The sequence below is a fragment of the Alosa alosa genome, chromosome 13 (genome assembly GCF_017589495.1).
Source record: "Alosa alosa isolate M-15738 ecotype Scorff River chromosome 13, AALO_Geno_1.1, whole genome shotgun sequence".
Classification (NCBI taxonomy): Eukaryota; Metazoa; Chordata; class Actinopteri; order Clupeiformes; family Clupeidae; genus Alosa; species Alosa alosa.
In genome coordinates, this window is record NC_063201.1 from 31020764 (window position 1) to 31040036 (window position 19273).

Consider the following 19273-nt stretch of genomic DNA (forward strand, 5'->3'; position numbering starts at 1 on the left):
TAGAGCAATACAATAGTAGACGTTTAGTGAACACCCCACGTTATATTATAAAATGCAAACATTATTATTTTATTTATCTTGTTTTGTAGATTTGTGATTTAGCCATCCAAAAACCCTCACATTTTATCTGGTCCCTTGGCTCCCCCTGGTGATCATTAGGCTACATTCAGTGCCTGAAATCCAACCCAATGAGCTGTGAACCACCATAACATGGGATTTATGCCCAACCAAATATTAGAAAGTAGTCAAACACCATCTTTAGAATAGATTCTTCTGTGACTTAAATTTTATTGTATAATACAACAGTCATAATATGATTAGAAGTATAATTTGATCAGTCTTATTCAAAACCAAACTTTCAAACTGCTTGGTATACACTGTGGTGGTTATAAAACAACTAAAGCATGTTTCAAACACCATCTTACACCCATGGTTACAAAAAATATCAAATGTGCAGGAACTGTGTGTCAGACTCAAGTATATAAGCGCAAAGGGAACATTAGGTCATCCTCTATTACGGTAATGTTTTAAAGAGGTATCTATCTTCAGCACTATATCAATATATCCAGTGTGCTGCGCTGGGGACAGCTCTCAGCTCCACAGGATGGTGGCATGGCAAGAGAATGTTATGTGCTTGTATACTTACAGAAATAAATACAATTGAAACCACAAACCTACATTACCAAATGTAAATTTCAAATGTAAGCACAAAAGCTGAACTTCAATGACATGAATGCAAAACACTGTCAACATGATTCACCTTTCCATGAGTATCTGATTTGTGTTTTCATCGCCAACATCATCAACATCACCATCGCCATTCTCGACATAATCATCATCATCATCTGACTCCTCCTTTCACGTCTGTCCCTCTCAGGGAGGTGATGTGGCCCTTCTTCCATACTGGGGGGATCTACAAAGGAGAAGGGTGTCAATAGGCACGTGTTCCACAGCAGTTGAGATCAGCATGCCCTCCTCTGCTCCCCAGGGTCAGATGGCCCAGTGAGAGTGTTCTTAAGACAGGGGCTGAGGAACAGGTAATGAGGGGGCAAGCGTTCGCTGTTGCTCTTGCTTTCTATTCTAAGAGCCTGGGGATAATTACCTCCACTCTAGAGAATAAGGAAGGGTGAGCAACTATTTAACTTTGATAGCTTATTTCATTTATTTTCGTCAGAATAAAGATTTTAACATGCATATGGTGTGGACTTTGTCCATGTCATTGTACCTGACAAAGACATGCATAACATCTTTGCATGACCACTTCTCCTGTAAGTGATATGTTGTAGTTAATCACTTGTCAACTAGTGAAGCTGTTTGGCTTGCTAAATGTTGACTGTGTTAATAAATGACAGTGTTAATAAACGACTCAGCACAGTGAAGAAAACACATTCATGCAGATTTTCCAAATGTGTGTACAAACACCCCATGACTAACACTGCACACACAGAGTGACAAGTACTACTGATGGACCCCTACAGAACTGCTAGCTTTGTGCACAACGGGTATCGGTCAGACTGTGCCAATGTTTGGGTATGCAGGCTGAGACTAATTGTGCTAATTGTGTGTGTGTGTGCATATTATTGGTTATCCTCAGTGTCTGTTTTGCTCCATCTCCAGCATCATAGGGAGAATGCAAATATGGAGACAAAGAGGTTGTGTTTGTCCTTAAGTGTTAAGTGTTATAAATGGAAGGACAGGTAAAAGTATGCAAGCCATGTAGACCTGTCTTCTTGTCAATGACTTTTCCCAAAGTATTTGGATCTTGTTTTAATTTTTCATTGCTTGTCTTTTGGATTCAAATAAAATCATTTAAAATATGTGTGTGTGTGTGTGTGTGTGTGTGTGTGCAAGAATGTGTCTTACGCACAGGGGGTGGAGGGGATGGCTCCAGGTGTCGTCCCAGGAAGGAGAGCAGTCGTCTCCAAATCAGCCCGCTGCCCAAGAACATGATCCCTGTCACCATCCAGAAGACACGTGGGTCCTGTAGAGACACACACACACACACACACACCAATGGTCACTAGATGATGAGATACCATTGGAGACCTTTCATAGCATTTCAAAGTAAATTGAATTGGTACTCCAGGATACATTCTGTAAACAATGACTGTTTGTCAGAGGTACATATTGTACTAGTGGAGAGTACCACAACTCTATTCAGTTCAGCTCTAAGCTCATATACACCCTCAGGAGGAGAGCAGGGTAAGTACAAATGAGTCATCATCAAATGAGAACAAGTGTTTCTGTAGGGGTGCAACAATTAAGCAATACATCAATTAGTTGTCAACTATCCACCTTATTCGTAAAAACCTACTCCTGTTCGGTTTTCATCATGTGTCAGGCACTGTCTACCATCATAGTAAAATCAATATACGTAGCTTCGGCCAAAAATAGATAACCGGATTTCTGAACACAGAAGTGTCATGGTGACGCCCACTGTTGGCTCACGAATATCGTGGATTAAATTAATAGTCAACCATTTTGGTAATTGATTAATTGTTCCCGCACTGTCTGTATGGAACCCTTTTCAAACAATGAGAACAAAATATGAGCCCAAGACACTTAGGTCTTTCATTCACACAAAATTTCCACAGTTTTGATGTCTAATCTGTAGTAGTAGAAAAAAAAAGGAAAAAAATGCTTCGCTCTCTCCTACTGATGTTCTTTCATGCCGTGTATAGCCAACTGACCTCTTCTAAGTTGGACTGCAAGTTCATCCCAAAGGCCACACCAATTAGGCCAAACAAGGACAGGGAGAAGGTGCCCATCGTCAGCTGCAGGTTCAGCCGCATCATCACATTTCGGTGACTTGGACCATCAACAGAAAAATATTCATGAATCACACAAATCACATTTCATTTCAAGCATTTTATCACCACATACCATGTCTTGGTGTTGTGATAGTGGCTATTAGACTAGATTCTGAATAAATGAGATGCAAATAAGACACACATAGTGTATCTCAGCAGCTCATCACCAAAAGAAGGACGAAAACACATCACAACAGTTTTGCTGTAATAGCTAAGTTAACTCTCTAACGGTCAAAACTGTCTGAACAACTCAAATCTACCATTTCACCTTGACTTGAAACAGCAAAGGTGTCTCATGACCAGCACATAGCTAAACACGCAAATCATGTCACACTGCCACCATCTGGTGAAACAGCAAGAAATTAATTTTAACAGCCACTGGTGCAAAAGCCCATGTCTGTCTATATTATGTCTGCTAATGCCTGGCTAGATTATACTGATTTAAAACTTTCTCTCTCATGTATGTCTAGACTCACCTGTCGAGGTTGATGAAGATGACACTCTCAGAGTCATCAATCAGGCCTTTCAGCTCACGAGTCTTATTGCCCAGTTCCTCTGCCTGCATGTAGTAGTTCTCCAACAGCAGTTCCATCTCCTCTGCGTGGTCAATGCCCAGGCTGCTCTCCTCACTGCCAGCACACACAAACACACATCTACTGTATATACCTATTCACTAAATCCTGTTTGAGTGACCATATAAGATACAGCACCCTCCACATTAATTGGCACCCCTGGAAAAGCTGACTGAAAACGGGTATGCCTGGAGTTCTTGAATACTACTGGGACTTTGTCTGGAATCATGTTCTATTGATTTCTATTGAGCTCTTTGGCAACACTCAAGGTGGGTTTGGCGTACGTAGAAGATTGACTATACTGAAAAGTACCCCATGCCTAATGATAAATATATCATTCTAGGGTCTTTGATATCGTGGGACTGTTTTTATTCCAAAGGTAATTAGGGTGCATTGTATCATGAACTACAAGATAAACCTGACAATTTCAATAAAAATCTCACTCAAAGCGGCTCATGATTTGATCATCCAGTAAGTCAATGAACCAAAATGTATGTCCAGATGCACACAAAAATAGCTTACGGAGCAGAAAATAAAGTGTCGTGCCATGACCATTTCAGTCCCCTGATCTGGACCCCATAGAAAAACAGGGAAGAGAAATGAGGACCTAGAAATCTAGGAATTATGTAAAGAGAAATGGTCCCTTGCTTTGTACAGTATTCTTCAACTCCATAGAAGAAGATTGTGAGTTTTATTGGCAAAGGGCCAAAGTTGGCAAAAATTGGCAAAAGTTGGCAAAAGTGTTTTTTTTTTTAAATATTAATTTCTTAAAGGAGAACTCCGGTCGATTTCAACACGTAGGTCTGTTGTTTGTGGTCATGGAGTGCTGTCAGTATCAAGAACAACAGAGAAAATCAATGTTGCCTGTACCGAGTTATGCTCCTGTTCGCACCCAGGCGGCTGAAACGGGGCAGGCTTTAAACGTGCTTTTAGCATTTTAACACATTCGAGATGTCATTACAAGTGCCTAGCCATGTGAACTGATTCCTTCCGAGTGAACACAGTGAATATGACTGCTGTAGATGTGAAAGAAATGCATAAAAGTTGTGCTAATTCAGCCAACTTAAAGCCTGCACCATTTCAGCCGCCTAGGTGCGAACTCTACCAGGAACATAACTCAGTGTAGGTAACTATTTTTTTCTCCGTTTTTCTCGCTACTGACAGCACTCCGTGACCACAAACAACAGAGCTACGTGTTCAAATCGTCTGGAGTTCCCCTTTAACCCATTTACTCCTAAAATGCCTGCTAAAAACGCCTATAGAATCCTATGGCATTCTAGACTAAATAACCTTATTTCCTCAGGGTTTTTTGAAAAAATACTAAGAATTGTCAACGTCTACCAAAATGTAATATCTAAGCCTCTGTAGCACCTAGAAACATGAAATAAAAAGCATGCAGCGCTACGCAGCAACCAGCAGGAGATTCAATGTTGCGCTATGCAGCATCCGGCGGGAGATAGAATGTTGCATCGTGCAGCATCCGGCGGGAGATAGAATGTTGCGTCGTGCAGCATCCGGCGGGAGATAGAATGTTGCGTCGTGCAGCATCCGGCGGGAGATAGAATGTTGCGTCGTGCAGCATCCGGCGGGAATGGGTTAAGGAGGCATTTTTGTTTCTCTGCATAAATTTGCCCCCTTCAAGGTTACATTGTTTTCACTGTGCAACCCGGATAAATGGCCAAACGATGAATTTTATACCCCTTTTTACTCAATTTTTTATCAGGGGTGCCAATAAATGCGAAGGGCGCTGTACATGGAGGTACTTCACTTACAACACACGGGGGTCTGTCCATTTGGTCAGGCACATCTCTTCGATGAGTTCATCTTCATCCAGGATTTTAAGCAGACTGTCCTTGAATACTTTGATGTCGGTCTCCAATTCTGAAAGACTGAACATGTTAAAAAGCAGGAGTTTGCTGTTGACACTTCCTAGTGCATCCGCTGGAAATTCGCTGCTCATGTAATTAGGGCCTGAGCACCAGATGTGCAGGCTGTATAAGCCATATTGTTTTTCTTTTAGTCTATTATAGTCTTATTTAGTTGTTTATTGTATTCTAGTCTTTAAAGTCTTACTTTAGTCATATTTAATCTATTTTAGAGCCATAACAGATTTGACATCATTAAAACTCAGCTTCATTAATCTGAGACGTTGTGTCAATACCATGCACATATAAACACATGTAAATCGGGAAGTCTTAATGAAGTATGAGTTTACATACTTACCCTTTGCTATTGAGCAGAAGCATGTGTAGCTTACTGCGGTCTGCAGACAAGATTTTTGGATCCATCAGAGACTCAAGAGAGTCTATAATCTGAGGCTGCATCTCATTCAGCCTGGCCTGCAAAATGTTCACCTATAGACCAGCCATCACAAATAAATGCCATGCCATAGTGCTTCAGACTCAGCACACATACTGTAGATAATTATTACAAATAGGCCTAATACATATACATACAAAATACTGTGCTATTATACACCTAGAATGACAGCATGATGCAGAATGATAAAGCACAGAAAGATGTGTGTGAACTCAACTCCACAAGCCCATTATGTATTCTTTACTGATACTGATGCCGATCTCTTAACTGGTCTTACCCTGTGCTGCAGGATGGCCTCCAGAGCTCGGAATTCAAAGGGTAAGGAGTAGGTGACCAGCGTGCCGTCTCCAGCCAGCTGTGGGCCCAGCTCCAGCACCAGCCACTTCTCCAGCCCCGTGCCTCGGAAGTCCAGCACCAGCAGCCAGTCCAGCGTCACTATGGCCTTCAGAGACTGGGGACACCACTCATTATGAGACATCAGGTAAGAGACAGAGGATCATAAGCCACATTCGGACTCAACAGTTCTAAGTTCTAACACAATTCTACTAACTACTAAATGGAGAGGCTAGAACTACACACTAGATTTTTTTTTCTGTTTGCATAACACGTTAAATTTATATAGTGCTTTTCTAGACACTCAAAGCGCTTCACATTCACACACAGTAGGGACTCTGAGATGACATAACGAGATGACTGAAATGACACTTACATGAACATAAAGTAATGAAACGAACAGCATTGCTATTTACCTGCTAGCTACTGAAGTGTATTAACAAACTACAAGCTCATTGTATTAGGAAGCATTTGCTTTCATTCTCTTTCTTCTCATCTGTCCAGAAAGCATTTGTTGTGTCAGTCTCTGCAGATTTCTCATGCAGTTTTTATGTCAACATTTAAACAGAAGCTGAATTGTTTTACAGAGATTTTTAAAAATGCCGCTTTGGCTGCATTGGCCAAGTTGGCATGTACATCAGCCATGATTCCTCTGCGCAAGCAAAAGACCCTGCCCCACGGTAGGAGCTCAAATAGTTCTAGGAACTCAAAAATCCCCAGTTCCATGCTGTCCAAATACAAGAAAAAAGGAGTTCTACGAACTGCATGTTCTATGAAATGCAACTACAGTGCAAAAGGGCATATAGCGGTATGCAGGAAATATGCTTTCCAGTTCAATCCGCTAATTACTGAGTAACACAACAGTTCAACGCTTATGCATGAACAACATTCATGTATCATAGCCTTCCAATGGCAGACTAACAAAATAAACATGGATGAGCAAAGACATGACCGCACACACAACATACAAAACGTAGATTCACTCGTAACAGCAGCACTCATCAAGGTAGTAGTGATGTCACACGGAGATATTGTTGGAGGAGGAATATTGGGGAAGTATTCTGCTGTGACACACAGCTACTCGAGAGGATGCCAATGTGGCATGTGCAACTCACCTACTCTTTTTTTGTGCATTCCTTCATGGCAATGGTATTGCCCAAAAGCAGTGGCCTATTTCAGCACCATTAAGTTCCCAGACACTATGGGTAACATGACAAGGAGTTTAAGGTAATTGCCCTGGCTTCAAAATCCAATCTCAAGCAGATAAGATATCTGTGGGATGAGTCAAATCTGTTATGGCTGCTCTTTCTAACATACAGGATTTAAATCTGCTGCTAACATCTTAGTGCCAGAGATATTGTTCATGTCTTGGCAGGTCTGAGCAGTTTTCGCAGGACTCAAGAGGACCCAAAGAATAGGTCAGTAAATTGGAGGTAACCATATGACCATGAGCATAACGTTTTAACTCTTTGGCATTAGCAAGTGACACATGTTACAGAATATTATCTAATGTCAAAGCAAGTTGGACTGTATCCAGATATAAATTGGTGTTCCAACATGGAAATCACAGCATACAACACTGGATGACACACATAATAATACAACAATCAACACTTACAAAACAGACACAGGGGACCAATAGCATGCATACACACACACACACACACACACACACACACGGGTTACCTCCATCTGTAGGATGATACTATTGTTGCGTGTGTTGATGCTTGTCTGGTGCTGGAACCTCAGGTCTCTGGCCGGTAAACCCAGTTCCTGATACAGCTCTGTTTTCTTCTTCTCTGGAGAAAGATGACAAGAGTTGACAGATGACAAACAGGTTTATAGACACAGTGTGTTATTTTTTAATGGCAAAATACAATACTTTCTTACCAGATGTGGTGACATTCCCATTTTTGTCAAATTTCATCTACAAATTCAAAAGATCAAAAGTCAAATACATCTTATCAGTGCACTGTAACTTTGGTTAATAATGCTGCATAGTTCATTCATCTTGTAATTCTGTCTGCCTTAGTATTCAGATTGGACTGTAGACTACTGCACATACCACAACAAAAACTGGAGCAACACTGGACAGGGAAGCCTCTGACACTTTGAAGCGACATGACACAGCTGCAAGACAAATCACTGTCAGGCCTACTACATCACAGCATTCTAACACTGGGTTTATTCAGATGAGATCCAGGTAAACAAGCTATAATAAGATGAGCAAACACTACACTTACTGTTAAAATGTAATTTCTGTAATAATGTTGACTGTTGACTGAGTATATGACCCCCTTGACATTTCGTTGCTGACGTGCAGTGATGCGCATTAGGACAACTGAAAGGTGATCTTGAACCTCTTACAATTCGGAGAGGCAAACAACTTGAACAAGCTAAAACGTTCAACTCATGATGTGCTCCTCGCAGTCCTTCTCGGCAAAGAAACCTCATGAATGCTTCCATTTTGCCGATGTTATATGGACTTATCTAACTTTTGTTGGTACACGTCCATGGTGTTTACATAGACAGTATGTGTAACTAGTTAGCAAGTATGACCAGTTGATTCCAGCTGTAGCCGGACGCAGCCCTAATTTTAATAGATTTGCCAAAAAGTTTTAACGTTAGCCTACTGGTGAAACATTGGTTACGCGCCTTATAGCTATGCTACCAAGGTATTTAACTGTTAAAGCAATTTCACATTGCTAGCCTACAAACCAGCCTGCTGTAGAAAAGAAACATAACTTAGCCACTTAGCCTGCCACTACTCCGAGCTAGCTCAAATGCTAACGATAAAAGAAACTTCATGCATGATGCTATATAAGTTCAGTGTGGCAGTGTCCGTGGAGTCAACATTTCAGATTCGTTGTTGGGATTTCCGTAAAGTCCTTTTAGATGCAAGCCTATTCAATGCTTGTGAGGAAAGGTTACTACGTCAAAGCTGAACGGGACATAATGTCACCAGCTAACGTTCACATCTGAGGCAGGCTGGCATGCACTGGTCCAGACCACAATGCAATGGGGTGTATGTTGATTTGCTGCTGTCGGCACATGCATCCGCTAAATTGAAGAGGAAAAACTTAAGAGGGATAACAAGATAGAATAAAAACATACGTAGCTTCCTCAATCAGTGTTTCACGATGTTCTTCTATTAGCCATTATTTGTTTCATATGAGTAGCCTACACAATTGTAGGCTAAATAGGCCATTCATCATAATAGATAAAAAAAAAACATGTTCTTTCCTTCTGCTCGATGGAATGTAAAGGATTTATTTTTGAAATGCAGTAAGAGCAGCGTTGATAAAATCTGTTCACGTTATTGGACGATACTGAGCCACATGATTATTTCTGTGCTGCATTGGTCTAGCGTGCTGCGACCTGATGTGATAGGCTGTAGCCTACTGTAGCCTTTGATACAATGTAGCATCCCCTGCACTGGGTATGCAAAATGACATTTTCTTTAGGTCTGCATCAGGCTGAGATTTTGTAGGATATAGGCCTATGCCGTTATCGTATTTTTCATGGTTTGAGGTCGATTACTTTGCGCCTACAATATGTTTCCATCTTGTTATTCTAAGACCACGAAAGGAGCCAATGCAAACACGTCTGTCACTAAGGTGGTCGTGGGTGTGTTCGTCGTGTATGTACTGCATACCTGCTGGGTTCTTTATGGATTTGTTTATACAAAACCTTGTGACACCAACAGAAGTGACAGCTGCATTTCCCCATATGTTGCTGAAAACTCTCAGGTGAGTCACGACAACAGCATCTCCTGCATGCGTGTTATAATAAAAAATAGCCTATTGCAGACTAGTTCTTCACGAGTTTGACTTAATGTTTCCTCCCAAAGCTCAGCATTTTCTCAACATTAGATCCCAGCGATGTAAAAGGACACAGACTGCTCCATCAGGAAAACGAGTTTAATATCTTCACTAAATTTGAGAGGTAATGGTCAGTTATCTCCCATTTGGCCCTGCAGGTCTTGCTTCATTTGCAAATAACAGACATATGATGTGAATACCTAGGCTAATGAACAACCTGGTGTGAAACCAGGAGACAGTAGTGTTATAACTGCCACAAAACATGTTAACATTCTGTGCTTTTCTGTTAAAGAAAATTGAATGTGTCACTCCCAGAGGCAGCCCGAAGCAATGGACCTCTATTTGCAGTAATATATGTGCACAGTGGCAGAGGCCCCCCCTGGGAGGATAGCCAGCACGTGAGCTATGTGACCAGACTCACCTCTCATACAACACAGCATCCACCTGAGATGACCACTAGCCTGAATGGCCATGCTGCACAGGTGAAGTTCGGCTTCTAAATTATTTGGAAACTGTCTGGTGTTTCCAGTAGCCTTTCATGAGCTATGTATTCCATTGGCTGAGTGGATATGTGCCCTCTGGGGTTCATAGTTGGCTACAGCTGTATGCATGTTGTCTGCAGGACACGGACGAGCTGCCGCAGCCAGCTCCTGGCTCTGTGCCAACTGCACCTGTCTCCCACTGGCACTCGCGTCTCTGCCTCAGCATCATGGCGGCGTTCAGTTTCAGCAAAGGGGCTGTGCCAAGTGATGTGCGTCGCTATTTGAAAGTGTGAGTACCAGGGTAGACATCACTCTACCAGAGTGAAGGGGTTAGTGCAGAAGCTCACTGGTCAAGACAAGAGTGGACCTTCAAACAGAGTCTAATAGTTGTAATAGTATAAACAATTAAGCAAATATTCTGAGCTAATTGATAATGAAAATATGCTGTGCTAATCTGCTAACATTGCCACTAAATGACTACAATGTACCTTTTCCCTGGTGGTCCTCTCTCGTTTGGAAGATTGTTGCAGACTTCATTTATATGTGTGCCCTTGTCCAAATTAGAACAGACCCAGAGCCTACCAATCAGAGAGCAGCTGTCAGTTACAGTGTCGTGGCCCTGTCCCATCTGTTCTCATTCAGATGCTTCAGTCAGATATGAATATTATCTTTCTTTGGGGTGTTTTTACAGAACTACTGACCTCAGGGAATCTGTCTTACACCCATTTCATGCCTGGTCCATTTCTTGTTCTTGGTTCTTTCCAGGGTGGAAGAAGGGAAAAAGAAGATGTATCTGCCCCTCATGGTTGTTGATGAGTTACAGATCAGAAGGAGGGACGTCATTGTATGTAACCTCACATTTCACATTTTACATAAGCTCATTATTTTATATACAAATGGCTTATGTTTTATTTCCCTTTACAGGAGATAAATGAGTCTACAGCTGAGGTCCCTTTAATGTTGACCTACGAAAATATCTCTCTGAGGAAATTCAGATTGCGGAGCCATTTGAGAGATGTAATGTATTCCCTAAAACAATTTGGTAAGTGATTTAATATATACATGCATAATATGTTATAAAGATGCATGTAATGAAATATTGTGTGAGAAATTATTTTGTTAACTGATTTGACTTCTAACTAATTTGTGTTGCAGGATTTACAGAGCACCAGGTTGATGAAATCAAAGGTGTGATTACGGACACTAACGGATACATATTGGCTCTCACCATTTTTGCAGCTATTCTTAATGTAAGCTTTTTTCAGCTATTCTTAATGTAACTCTTTTCAGCTATTCTTAATGTAAGCTCTTTTCAGCTATACTTCATGTACTGTAAGCTCTTTTCAGAATTCAGGATTCAGAATGCTTAACTAAAACCAAAAGTTAAAATAAATCTACTTTTATTTTTACATGCTTTATCTCACACAATATGGTATTTTCCAGCTTCTGTTTGAGTTCCTCGCTATTAAAAATGACTTCAACTTCTGGAGGAAGAAGACGACCATGGCCGGCATGTCTAAAAGATCAGGTGCGTTTCCTTGTGGTGGGAGCCATTGTGGTGGTGGTGATGGTGCTGATCCTGGTATAGTGACCGGTGGTGTTTTGTGCGTCTGTAGTGCTGTGGCGCTGTTTCAGCACAGTGGTCATTTTCCTCCACCTGCTGGGGGACCAGACAAGCTGGCTGCTGCTGATACCCACTGGAGTGGGGGTGGTGCTGGAGGTACAGTATGCAAAAACCTAAGCAGCGAGATTGTGTATTGCTTTACTAAAACCTGTGTGTGACTAGCAGAGTATAGCCTACATGCATCTGCACTTGCCTATTATTTGAACTCATAGGAAAAGTGAAACTTATTTCACCGTGCTAGGCAACGACAAACCATACACAGTTGACTGACAAGGGGTTAAAATCGAAAACAGCCTGAAAAAAGCAACACTTACCCCAATAATGTTCAAATGACTGAATACGAATAAGGATTATCCTGCAGATGAGTCGTTGCCTGGGACTCGTTGCTAAGGGCTGCTTACATCTTGTGACAGTGCGTCTTTAAAATAGCTGTGCTTTATATGCGCCTTTCGCTTTAGACCAGTTTTTTCTTGGTCAGTTAGCGTAAGGATTTTTAGGGTGTAAGATAGCGATTTTGGATCATGTCTCTGACCTCACCTATTTTTTTTAATTGACATACCCCTGGGTGAAATGTTCAATTGAACTGGAGTGCATGGTGAAAAATCTATCACTGCCTTGGGTGTAAGATAGGAACAAGACTTGCATCGCGCTTGGCGCCACGTTGTGCCGGGTGTAAGATAGAGCCCAAAGACTGAAACACATAGCAGTCATGGTTTTAGTCAACGTGTGTTCATCAGAATGCTTGATTTAGAGCTTGATAATAAGCATGTTTGGCTCGGTAGAGTTTGCGTGTGATCAATCCACTCTCAGCCCCTATGCATAAAGGTAATGTGAGCTAGTACCAGAGAATGGGGAGAACGTGGGACACTTTGTGCATTGCCAATAATCCTTATGTGCTCCTCCTGCCTTTTGTTTAGGAAACATAATTTAATTTGCTGTAAAATGTTAACAGTCATTGCTTGTCCATGTCAGTGCTTTTCACAGCTATAACTCCTTCACAGAACCATTGTGCTGATTCTGTCTTTCCCACAGCTCTGGAAACTTAAGAGGGCCTTCAGCATTCAGGTACAGTGTTGCAGAATATTATCAGAGTCAACATATCTGCCAGATTCACATTTAAATATCCATCTGAACTCAACAGGCTTGTTACGTCATAGACATTCACCATGGAATGCAAAGCATGCAAAAGCTTGCATGAAATCTCTTGTAGTTTCAGCATCCATCAGAGTAGAACACAGAATTTCTGCTGTAATTTCTACAGTAGTAATTTCTGCTGTCTCCCTCAGGATGACAAATTTGAAGAACTAGAGAGAGTAACCTCAGGCTATGATTCACAGGTAAAATGAAAGTAAACATTATCAGTCTACAAACTTTATAAATGCAGTCTACTAAAGCTCATGAGTTCAGTATCTCTTGGGTATTGTTTGAGTATCTAAACTGAACTATTCTGCTGGCCGTAGGGAATGCGATTTCTTTCATATCTGCTGTGTCCACTTTGTGTCAGTGGAGTCACCTATTCATTCTTATACGTGAAGAACAAAAGGTATAAGACCCACAAAAGACGACCTTTGTATCTCATGATTATAACATATGAAACTCAGCATAATCAAAGTCTTTTGTGCCTTTCAGTTGGTATTCTTGGTTTATCAGCAGCCTTGTTACAGGTATGTACATTTTTGGAACATCTGAGTTTTGAAATTGAAACATTGTTTAGGATTGCAGAACTACTCATGTGTTACGTATAGGCCTAATGCCTGGTGTGTGTTCTGCCCTGGGTCAGGAGTATACGCCTTTGGCTTTCTCTCTGGATTTCCTCAGCTCTACGTGAACTACAAGGTTAGTGGGTTATGCCAAATACCAAACATAATTTAGTTCAGTTGAAGTACAATATTTTGTTTTCTTCTGTTCTCAGTTAAAATCAGTTGAACATTTGCAGTCTTCAATCTACATGTACAAGGTAAATGCTATTATTTTCAGCTATAACTCTTCAGTGAACATGCCCTCTGCTCAGTGTACTAAACATATTGAGGGTATTGAGGGTGATGTTTGTGTGTTGTTCTCCCAGGGGATGAGTACCTTTCTCAATGACATCCTCAGCACCATCCTCACGGTGCCATCACACCCTCTGGCCTGCTTCAGGGACGATGTCATCTTCCTCCTTCACCTCTACCAGAGGAGGTGGGCTCTAGTTCTAAAACCAATAGTTGATAAAGATCAAACTAACTACTGTAGGATTGAACCACATGGTCAATTCCTATTCAGATTTGACTGTGGTTGCAGTAATGATGACTGCATGACTTCAGATGCTGTTGATGTAACTATGTGACCTTTGAGAGAATCTATACGTTTGTCCTTCCCCCTTTGGCCAGACTGTACCCTGTCAGAAAAACACGTGGTCGAGAATATGGAGCGAGCTGCAGGCAGAGGCTGAAAGGGAAGCCTCATGAGGACTGAGAGTCCCCTGAGAAGCAGAAGGAGGCCACGCTGTAGCCTGACTGTTCAGGATCTTTGAAGAAGCACGACTGGAGTAGGGAGCCCGAGCAAGTTGCTTGTATTTATATTCCAGAAACGTCTTGCCCTAGCATGCTGTTCTGGAATCTTTTTTTTTTGTCTTGTTAGCTCAGGTTTCAGGTATCATTTATATTTAAAATAATATTTTAAATTAGTAAACATGACAGAGCTTCTTCAACACGCTTTCTGTAAGTTGATGACTGTCCTGGCCATCTGACACAACTGCACTGCAAATGCAAGTTTATCTTTTAATTTTCATTTATTTCAAATGAAAATATTCTCTCTAAATCCATTTAACACTGTTATTTAGCACATTCCTGTTCTTGCATAATGTTCTTCTCATCTGAATAAAGGAGTTTTTCTCATGAGATATGCTTTTAATGGAGTTCTGGATATCAAATATGTGGTTGTCAGGAGAGCACTCAAACAAACAAAAGCCTGATTATATCTGCCTGAACAGTATCACACTAGCAGTTTCACTCCTGTTGAAGAGGACAGTCCTGTTTTTTCACTGCGCTTTACGTGCTTCTGTCTCTTGTGGCTTGGGTGAAGTAGCCTGGAAGCCAGTTTGAATTTAACCCTGCCCACAAAATTGGGACTATTGGTGAAGGGCAATAGGCTTATTTATGCTCATCACCTATTTCATATTTCTACTTGTTTATATTTATGCCCATCACCTACTTCATATAAAACTTTCATATATATATATATATATATATATATATATATATATATATATATATATCTGTAACTAAACAGAAAAGCATTAATTACAATATGAAAAGGAGTGGTGTTCTCTAGAATTGTCTAAAGATAATTTTACAAGATGACATCAGTCATGTTTTTACATCTTGACAGACAGGAAGAATGTGAGTGAAAGAATGCCTTCTGGGTGGTTCCTCTAAGAGGGTGTTTACCTGAAACCTATAAAACACACACATGCACACACACACTTACCTGTACAGCTCTGCAAATATGAAGAATCTACCTGGACTACTGGTTCTCTTTTTGTGTGTGCATTCAGGTAAGGAGTGGACTTTGGGAAGCATAAACTGTAGCATTCTTATTAACGACAACATAAAACAAGTGAAATTACAGACTGATCAATGCTGAATTTCCACTAATTATTTATACTGATAATCAATTCAGTTGATTAAAACAATGAAATGTTTCCTCATGCTGTGTTTCATCACCGCAAGATCTAAAGTATTTTCATAATACTTTCCCATTTCCAGCAAACTCAGCAAAGGTGTCAAGTTTGCTGTTCTTGCTTGCTCTTGAGTGTACTGAGATATAGCGATTCAATGTCGTAGCATTTAGTTGAATTGTTGAGTGTTCTTTTGTTCATTGATCCACTGCATGAAGGGGGCTGTTTATTTTCATTGTTATCAAATAAAGACTTGTGGAATATATGATCTAAAACAGCACAGATTCATAACAATGCTGTGTAATGTTTTTGTGTTCAGTGGACACACTGAAATGCTATGTGTGCAGTGCCACCAATAGCAATGAACAGTGTAACCAGAACAGCCAAGACTGCAACCCTCCCTTGGATACCTGCATGTCCACCATTGACACTATGAGTAAGTGCAAGGGTGGCATCCTCTAGCCCTGGGTGTCATATAGCAACATTTAAGATAAAATAAAATCGCAGTGGGCTGGATAAATCAAGTATGTGTAAATGAATAGGATTATGAGTATAGTTTATTGCTACTGGTGTGCAGGACTTATTCTCCTCTCATCTCCTGTGTGTCCACAGATGGGGTGAAAGCCATTGTGAAACAGTGTGCCAGCAGGGCCACTTGCTCAGGGGCGGCAGCCAGTGCATCAGTGGACAACGCTGGGAATGGCAACAAGGTCAACTGCTGCTCTTCACGGCTCTGCAACTACAGCGGAGCGGCCAACATCAGACCCCACACATGGCTGCTGGCGTTGCCTATCTCTCTCCTCACTTTCACACTATTAGGCCTACAGTCTAACTGACCAGTAAGCAGATGTGTTCTGTTAAGGTGTTTGAAGCTGTTACAGTCAACAATATCTCGTATGTAAATGCATTTTGTTATTACTTTGTTATTTTTTCCAAATATTTATGCTTGTATTATGTTAAAACGTTTGACAGAAGATTCTAGTAAATCTTTCCAAAACATCCCTTGGATTTCTTTCCTTGAATAACTACATGAAGCTTACAAAGCTAGACTTTCAGATTAGAAAACTAATAAATAAAGGAATGTTAGCGCTCAGTAAAACATTCAAGGCAAACATACATAGGCTACATTTTGAACTGCATGTATAAGAACAGGCCCAGGGCTTACTGATGTTCATATCACAATTTCAATTTAGCCATATCATTGAACAGTATCAGCATTCAGCATCAGCATTTGACATATGGGAGGACTAAATTCTGGAAAGGTGCAACTCCAGATCTCCATGATGTCCTCTGGTAATCTGTCGCCTATCAGATTGTGCATGAAACAATGATCAACATGCTTGTTAACCCCTACTAGATCGGCAGGTAACTTGGGCGTCATAATTGATGTCCGACTCAACTTTTCTGAGCATGTAGCCTCAATTGCAAAATCATGTCGGTTTGTACTGTACAACTTCTTGTACAGGCCATGGTTATCTCCAAACTAGACTATTGTAATTCACTGTTAGCTGGCCTGCCTGCTTGTGTAGTAAGATCATTACAACTGATTCAGAATTCTGCAGCACGCCTGGTCTTCAATCAGCCAAAGAGGACACATGTAACTCCTCTCCTAGTTACTCTCCATTGGCTCCCTATAGCCAGAATTAAATTGAAATCTCTCACCTTGGCCTATAGGACACTGACTGGATCTGCTCCCTGCTATCGCAATTCTATGATGAGGCTGTACATCCCCAACTGCCCACTATGGTCTTCTGATGAGTGTCTGTTGTGTTCCAGACTAGATCTCCCTGAAAGAAGCTCTAGGTGGGCGGGGCCAGGTTACTGGAACACCATAGTTTATCATAACCATTTCTCTCAGACAAGAAAAATGTCTCAAAACACTTTGGTTTTTCCTCACACAAATTCTGTTCGAATGTTTCAGCTGCTGCAGAGGAGAGGAGTTGTCTGAGGACTGCAAATTTGGAAACCCAAAATAGAATTTCCACCCATTATGAGAGTTGTAGTGTAAATAGCGTTGCAATGGTATGGCATTTTTGCAGTATGATCAATCAGAAAATGTCACTACAGGGATGTAGTGGTAAAATAAGAGGTGGGTGAACTATGAATTTTGTGATTTCGGTGAGGTGGACTGCGCCGAGTGGTATCGGATTTTTTAAAAAGGCACTCAGAACATGTTTGATGATGGTGGAGGTGGTAGAGTGTTGATGGTAGAGTGTTGATGAGTGTACATATTGTGAATGTGGATAATAGCCTACAGTGTGATTTTTTGAATGTTAAAAGTTGCAATTGGTGAATAAACTCTTTTGAGAGGTGGATAAACTCTAATAAGAGGTGAATAAACTCTTTTAAGAGGTGGATAAACTCTATTTCTGACATTTCAGAGGTGGATAAACTGCATTTACTTGTGTTTACAACGCTTTTTCAATCTGCCATCGTTTATGTTCCAAAAAGCAGCCGGAAGCATGTTTTTGCGATATGCAAAGCATCTTTTTTGTGGTCAGCTGTAAAAAAACAGTGTGACGTAAGGCGCTTTTCCACTAGAAGTTGAACATTACTCAACAAAAAAAAAAAAAAAACAGCTCTGAGCTGCAGAAAAACATGCCCGCAACAGCATTTTAAAAGAAGCCGAGGACTTTTTTGAAAACACAGTCTACTCCATAGGATTATCATGTAAAATGGACCAGGCAGCTGTGACAAATGTGTTTGCTAGCGCCACCATGATTGGGCATTGTGATGTAAGGGGTGGGGAGGGAATCTAATAAGATACCTTCATATAGCAAGAAACTGTCCAAATGCATGCATTTCTACATTAAAAAAATCAGTACATCCTTTATTACTTTGTGATGGTTTTATTTACTCGGTTGCTTTAGTAGGTTTGGAGATGGCCAGGGCTGTCTGGCTTTGAGCTGAAATGAACACACACTGACAGGTGACCGATACTGAGAGCGTGAGTGGAAGTGTCAGAGTTTCACCAGGTGATCAGTGCAAACGTTCCAGTTAATCCATCCAGGCTCCTTCGCCCTGATCCAGGTGATCAAACATGTTCACTCCAGAGTGCCACTTGGCCTTTGAGCAACACAACCAAAGTACACACACACACACACACACACACACACACACACACACATACATACATACATACATACATACATACGCACAATAGATTAAAGCAGCCTTGCCATCAGCCAGAAGTCTGTTCATCTGGTGTGGCAGAGGAGTCAGTCAGTAGTTAGTTTCTTGGAAGTGGCGTCTCCTCGTTCCCTCTTTCTCAAGAGTCCAATGTGGAGTCCTACATGCTGGTGTGAGGCAGTCTGGGGGAGGAGGGCCACTTGCCCGCTTCGGTGCCAAGCTCCGTCCACCAAGAACAGGCAGCCCGTCCCCCCCTGTGGGCCTGTGACCCTTCAGCCAACGGGTCAGTTCTAGTGGGGCCGTGGCTGGCCCATCATCTTAAGGCGCGCCTGGTCGATGACGTCCAGGAGGTTCTTGGCGTCCACGGCCAGGGCGTGTGCGGCCGTCAGCATCTGCTTCTTGTAGTCCTGCTGCAGGCTGGTCATGACGTACTGCTGGGCCAGCTTCATCTTGTTGATCAGCTCAGCCAGGTCCGAGTTCAGCAGCTTCTGGGCCATCTCAATCTGAGAAAGAAAGAAAGAAAGA

At 41.4% G+C, this 19273-nt stretch overlaps 4 protein-coding genes across 27 annotated transcripts in view; 2 read left to right on the forward strand and 2 right to left on the reverse strand.

Annotated features, from left to right (window-relative positions):
• Positions 1 to 264: 264 nt before the first annotated feature.
• mrs2 (magnesium transporter MRS2) lies at positions 265 to 9178 on the reverse strand. The gene is made up of 11 exons (XM_048261264.1): positions 8278 to 9178; positions 8100 to 8164; positions 7925 to 7961; positions 7721 to 7833; positions 5979 to 6152; positions 5606 to 5736; positions 5155 to 5271; positions 3287 to 3439; positions 2691 to 2808; positions 1868 to 1981; positions 265 to 913 (listed from the first exon to the last, which is right to left on the reverse strand). The coding sequence occupies exons 1-11, from the start codon at positions 8498 to 8500 to the stop codon at positions 842 to 844; spliced, it is 1317 nt and encodes a 438-aa protein (XP_048117221.1). The 5' UTR covers positions 8501 to 9178; the 3' UTR covers positions 265 to 841.
• Positions 8167 to 14840, forward strand: LOC125306098 (cleft lip and palate transmembrane protein 1-like protein). Of its 4 annotated transcripts, none has more exons than XM_048261262.1 (18): positions 8167 to 8237; positions 9741 to 9783; positions 9885 to 9979; positions 10148 to 10337; positions 10478 to 10626; positions 11103 to 11181; positions 11262 to 11379; positions 11493 to 11587; positions 11781 to 11865; positions 11954 to 12057; positions 12994 to 13026; positions 13248 to 13298; positions 13422 to 13504; positions 13591 to 13625; positions 13742 to 13797; positions 13874 to 13918; positions 14027 to 14139; positions 14331 to 14840. In XM_048261262.1, exons 1-18 carry the CDS (start codon positions 8227 to 8229, stop codon positions 14413 to 14415), a joined length of 1470 nt encoding a protein of 489 aa, XP_048117219.1. In that variant the 5' UTR covers positions 8167 to 8226; the 3' UTR covers positions 14416 to 14840. The 4 variants fall into 4 exon arrangements, with proteins under 4 accessions (XP_048117219.1, XP_048117220.1, XP_048117217.1 ...); XM_048261263.1 differs by having other exon boundaries at positions 9890 to 9979; XM_048261260.1 differs by lacking the exon at positions 8167 to 8237 and having other exon boundaries at positions 9435 to 9783.
• A 535-nt stretch (positions 14841 to 15375) lies between these two features.
• Positions 15376 to 16620, forward strand: LOC125306581 (prostate stem cell antigen-like). Its single transcript, XM_048262014.1, has 3 exons — positions 15376 to 15496; positions 15939 to 16055; positions 16232 to 16620. The coding sequence occupies exons 1-3, from the start codon at positions 15412 to 15414 to the stop codon at positions 16453 to 16455; spliced, it is 426 nt and encodes a 141-aa protein (XP_048117971.1). The 5' UTR covers positions 15376 to 15411; the 3' UTR covers positions 16456 to 16620.
• A 1324-nt stretch (positions 16621 to 17944) lies between these two features.
• Positions 17945 to 19273, reverse strand: part of ptk2ab (protein tyrosine kinase 2ab) — a 52066-nt gene continuing 50737 nt past the window's right edge. For all 21 annotated transcript variants that reach the window (XM_048262034.1, XM_048262021.1, XM_048262019.1 and 18 more), the window contains one exon: positions 17945 to 19251. In XM_048262034.1, the coding sequence (XP_048117991.1) occupies positions 19039 to 19251 (213 nt within the window). In that variant the 3' untranslated portion in view covers positions 17945 to 19038. The remainder of the gene's footprint in view (positions 19252 to 19273) is intronic.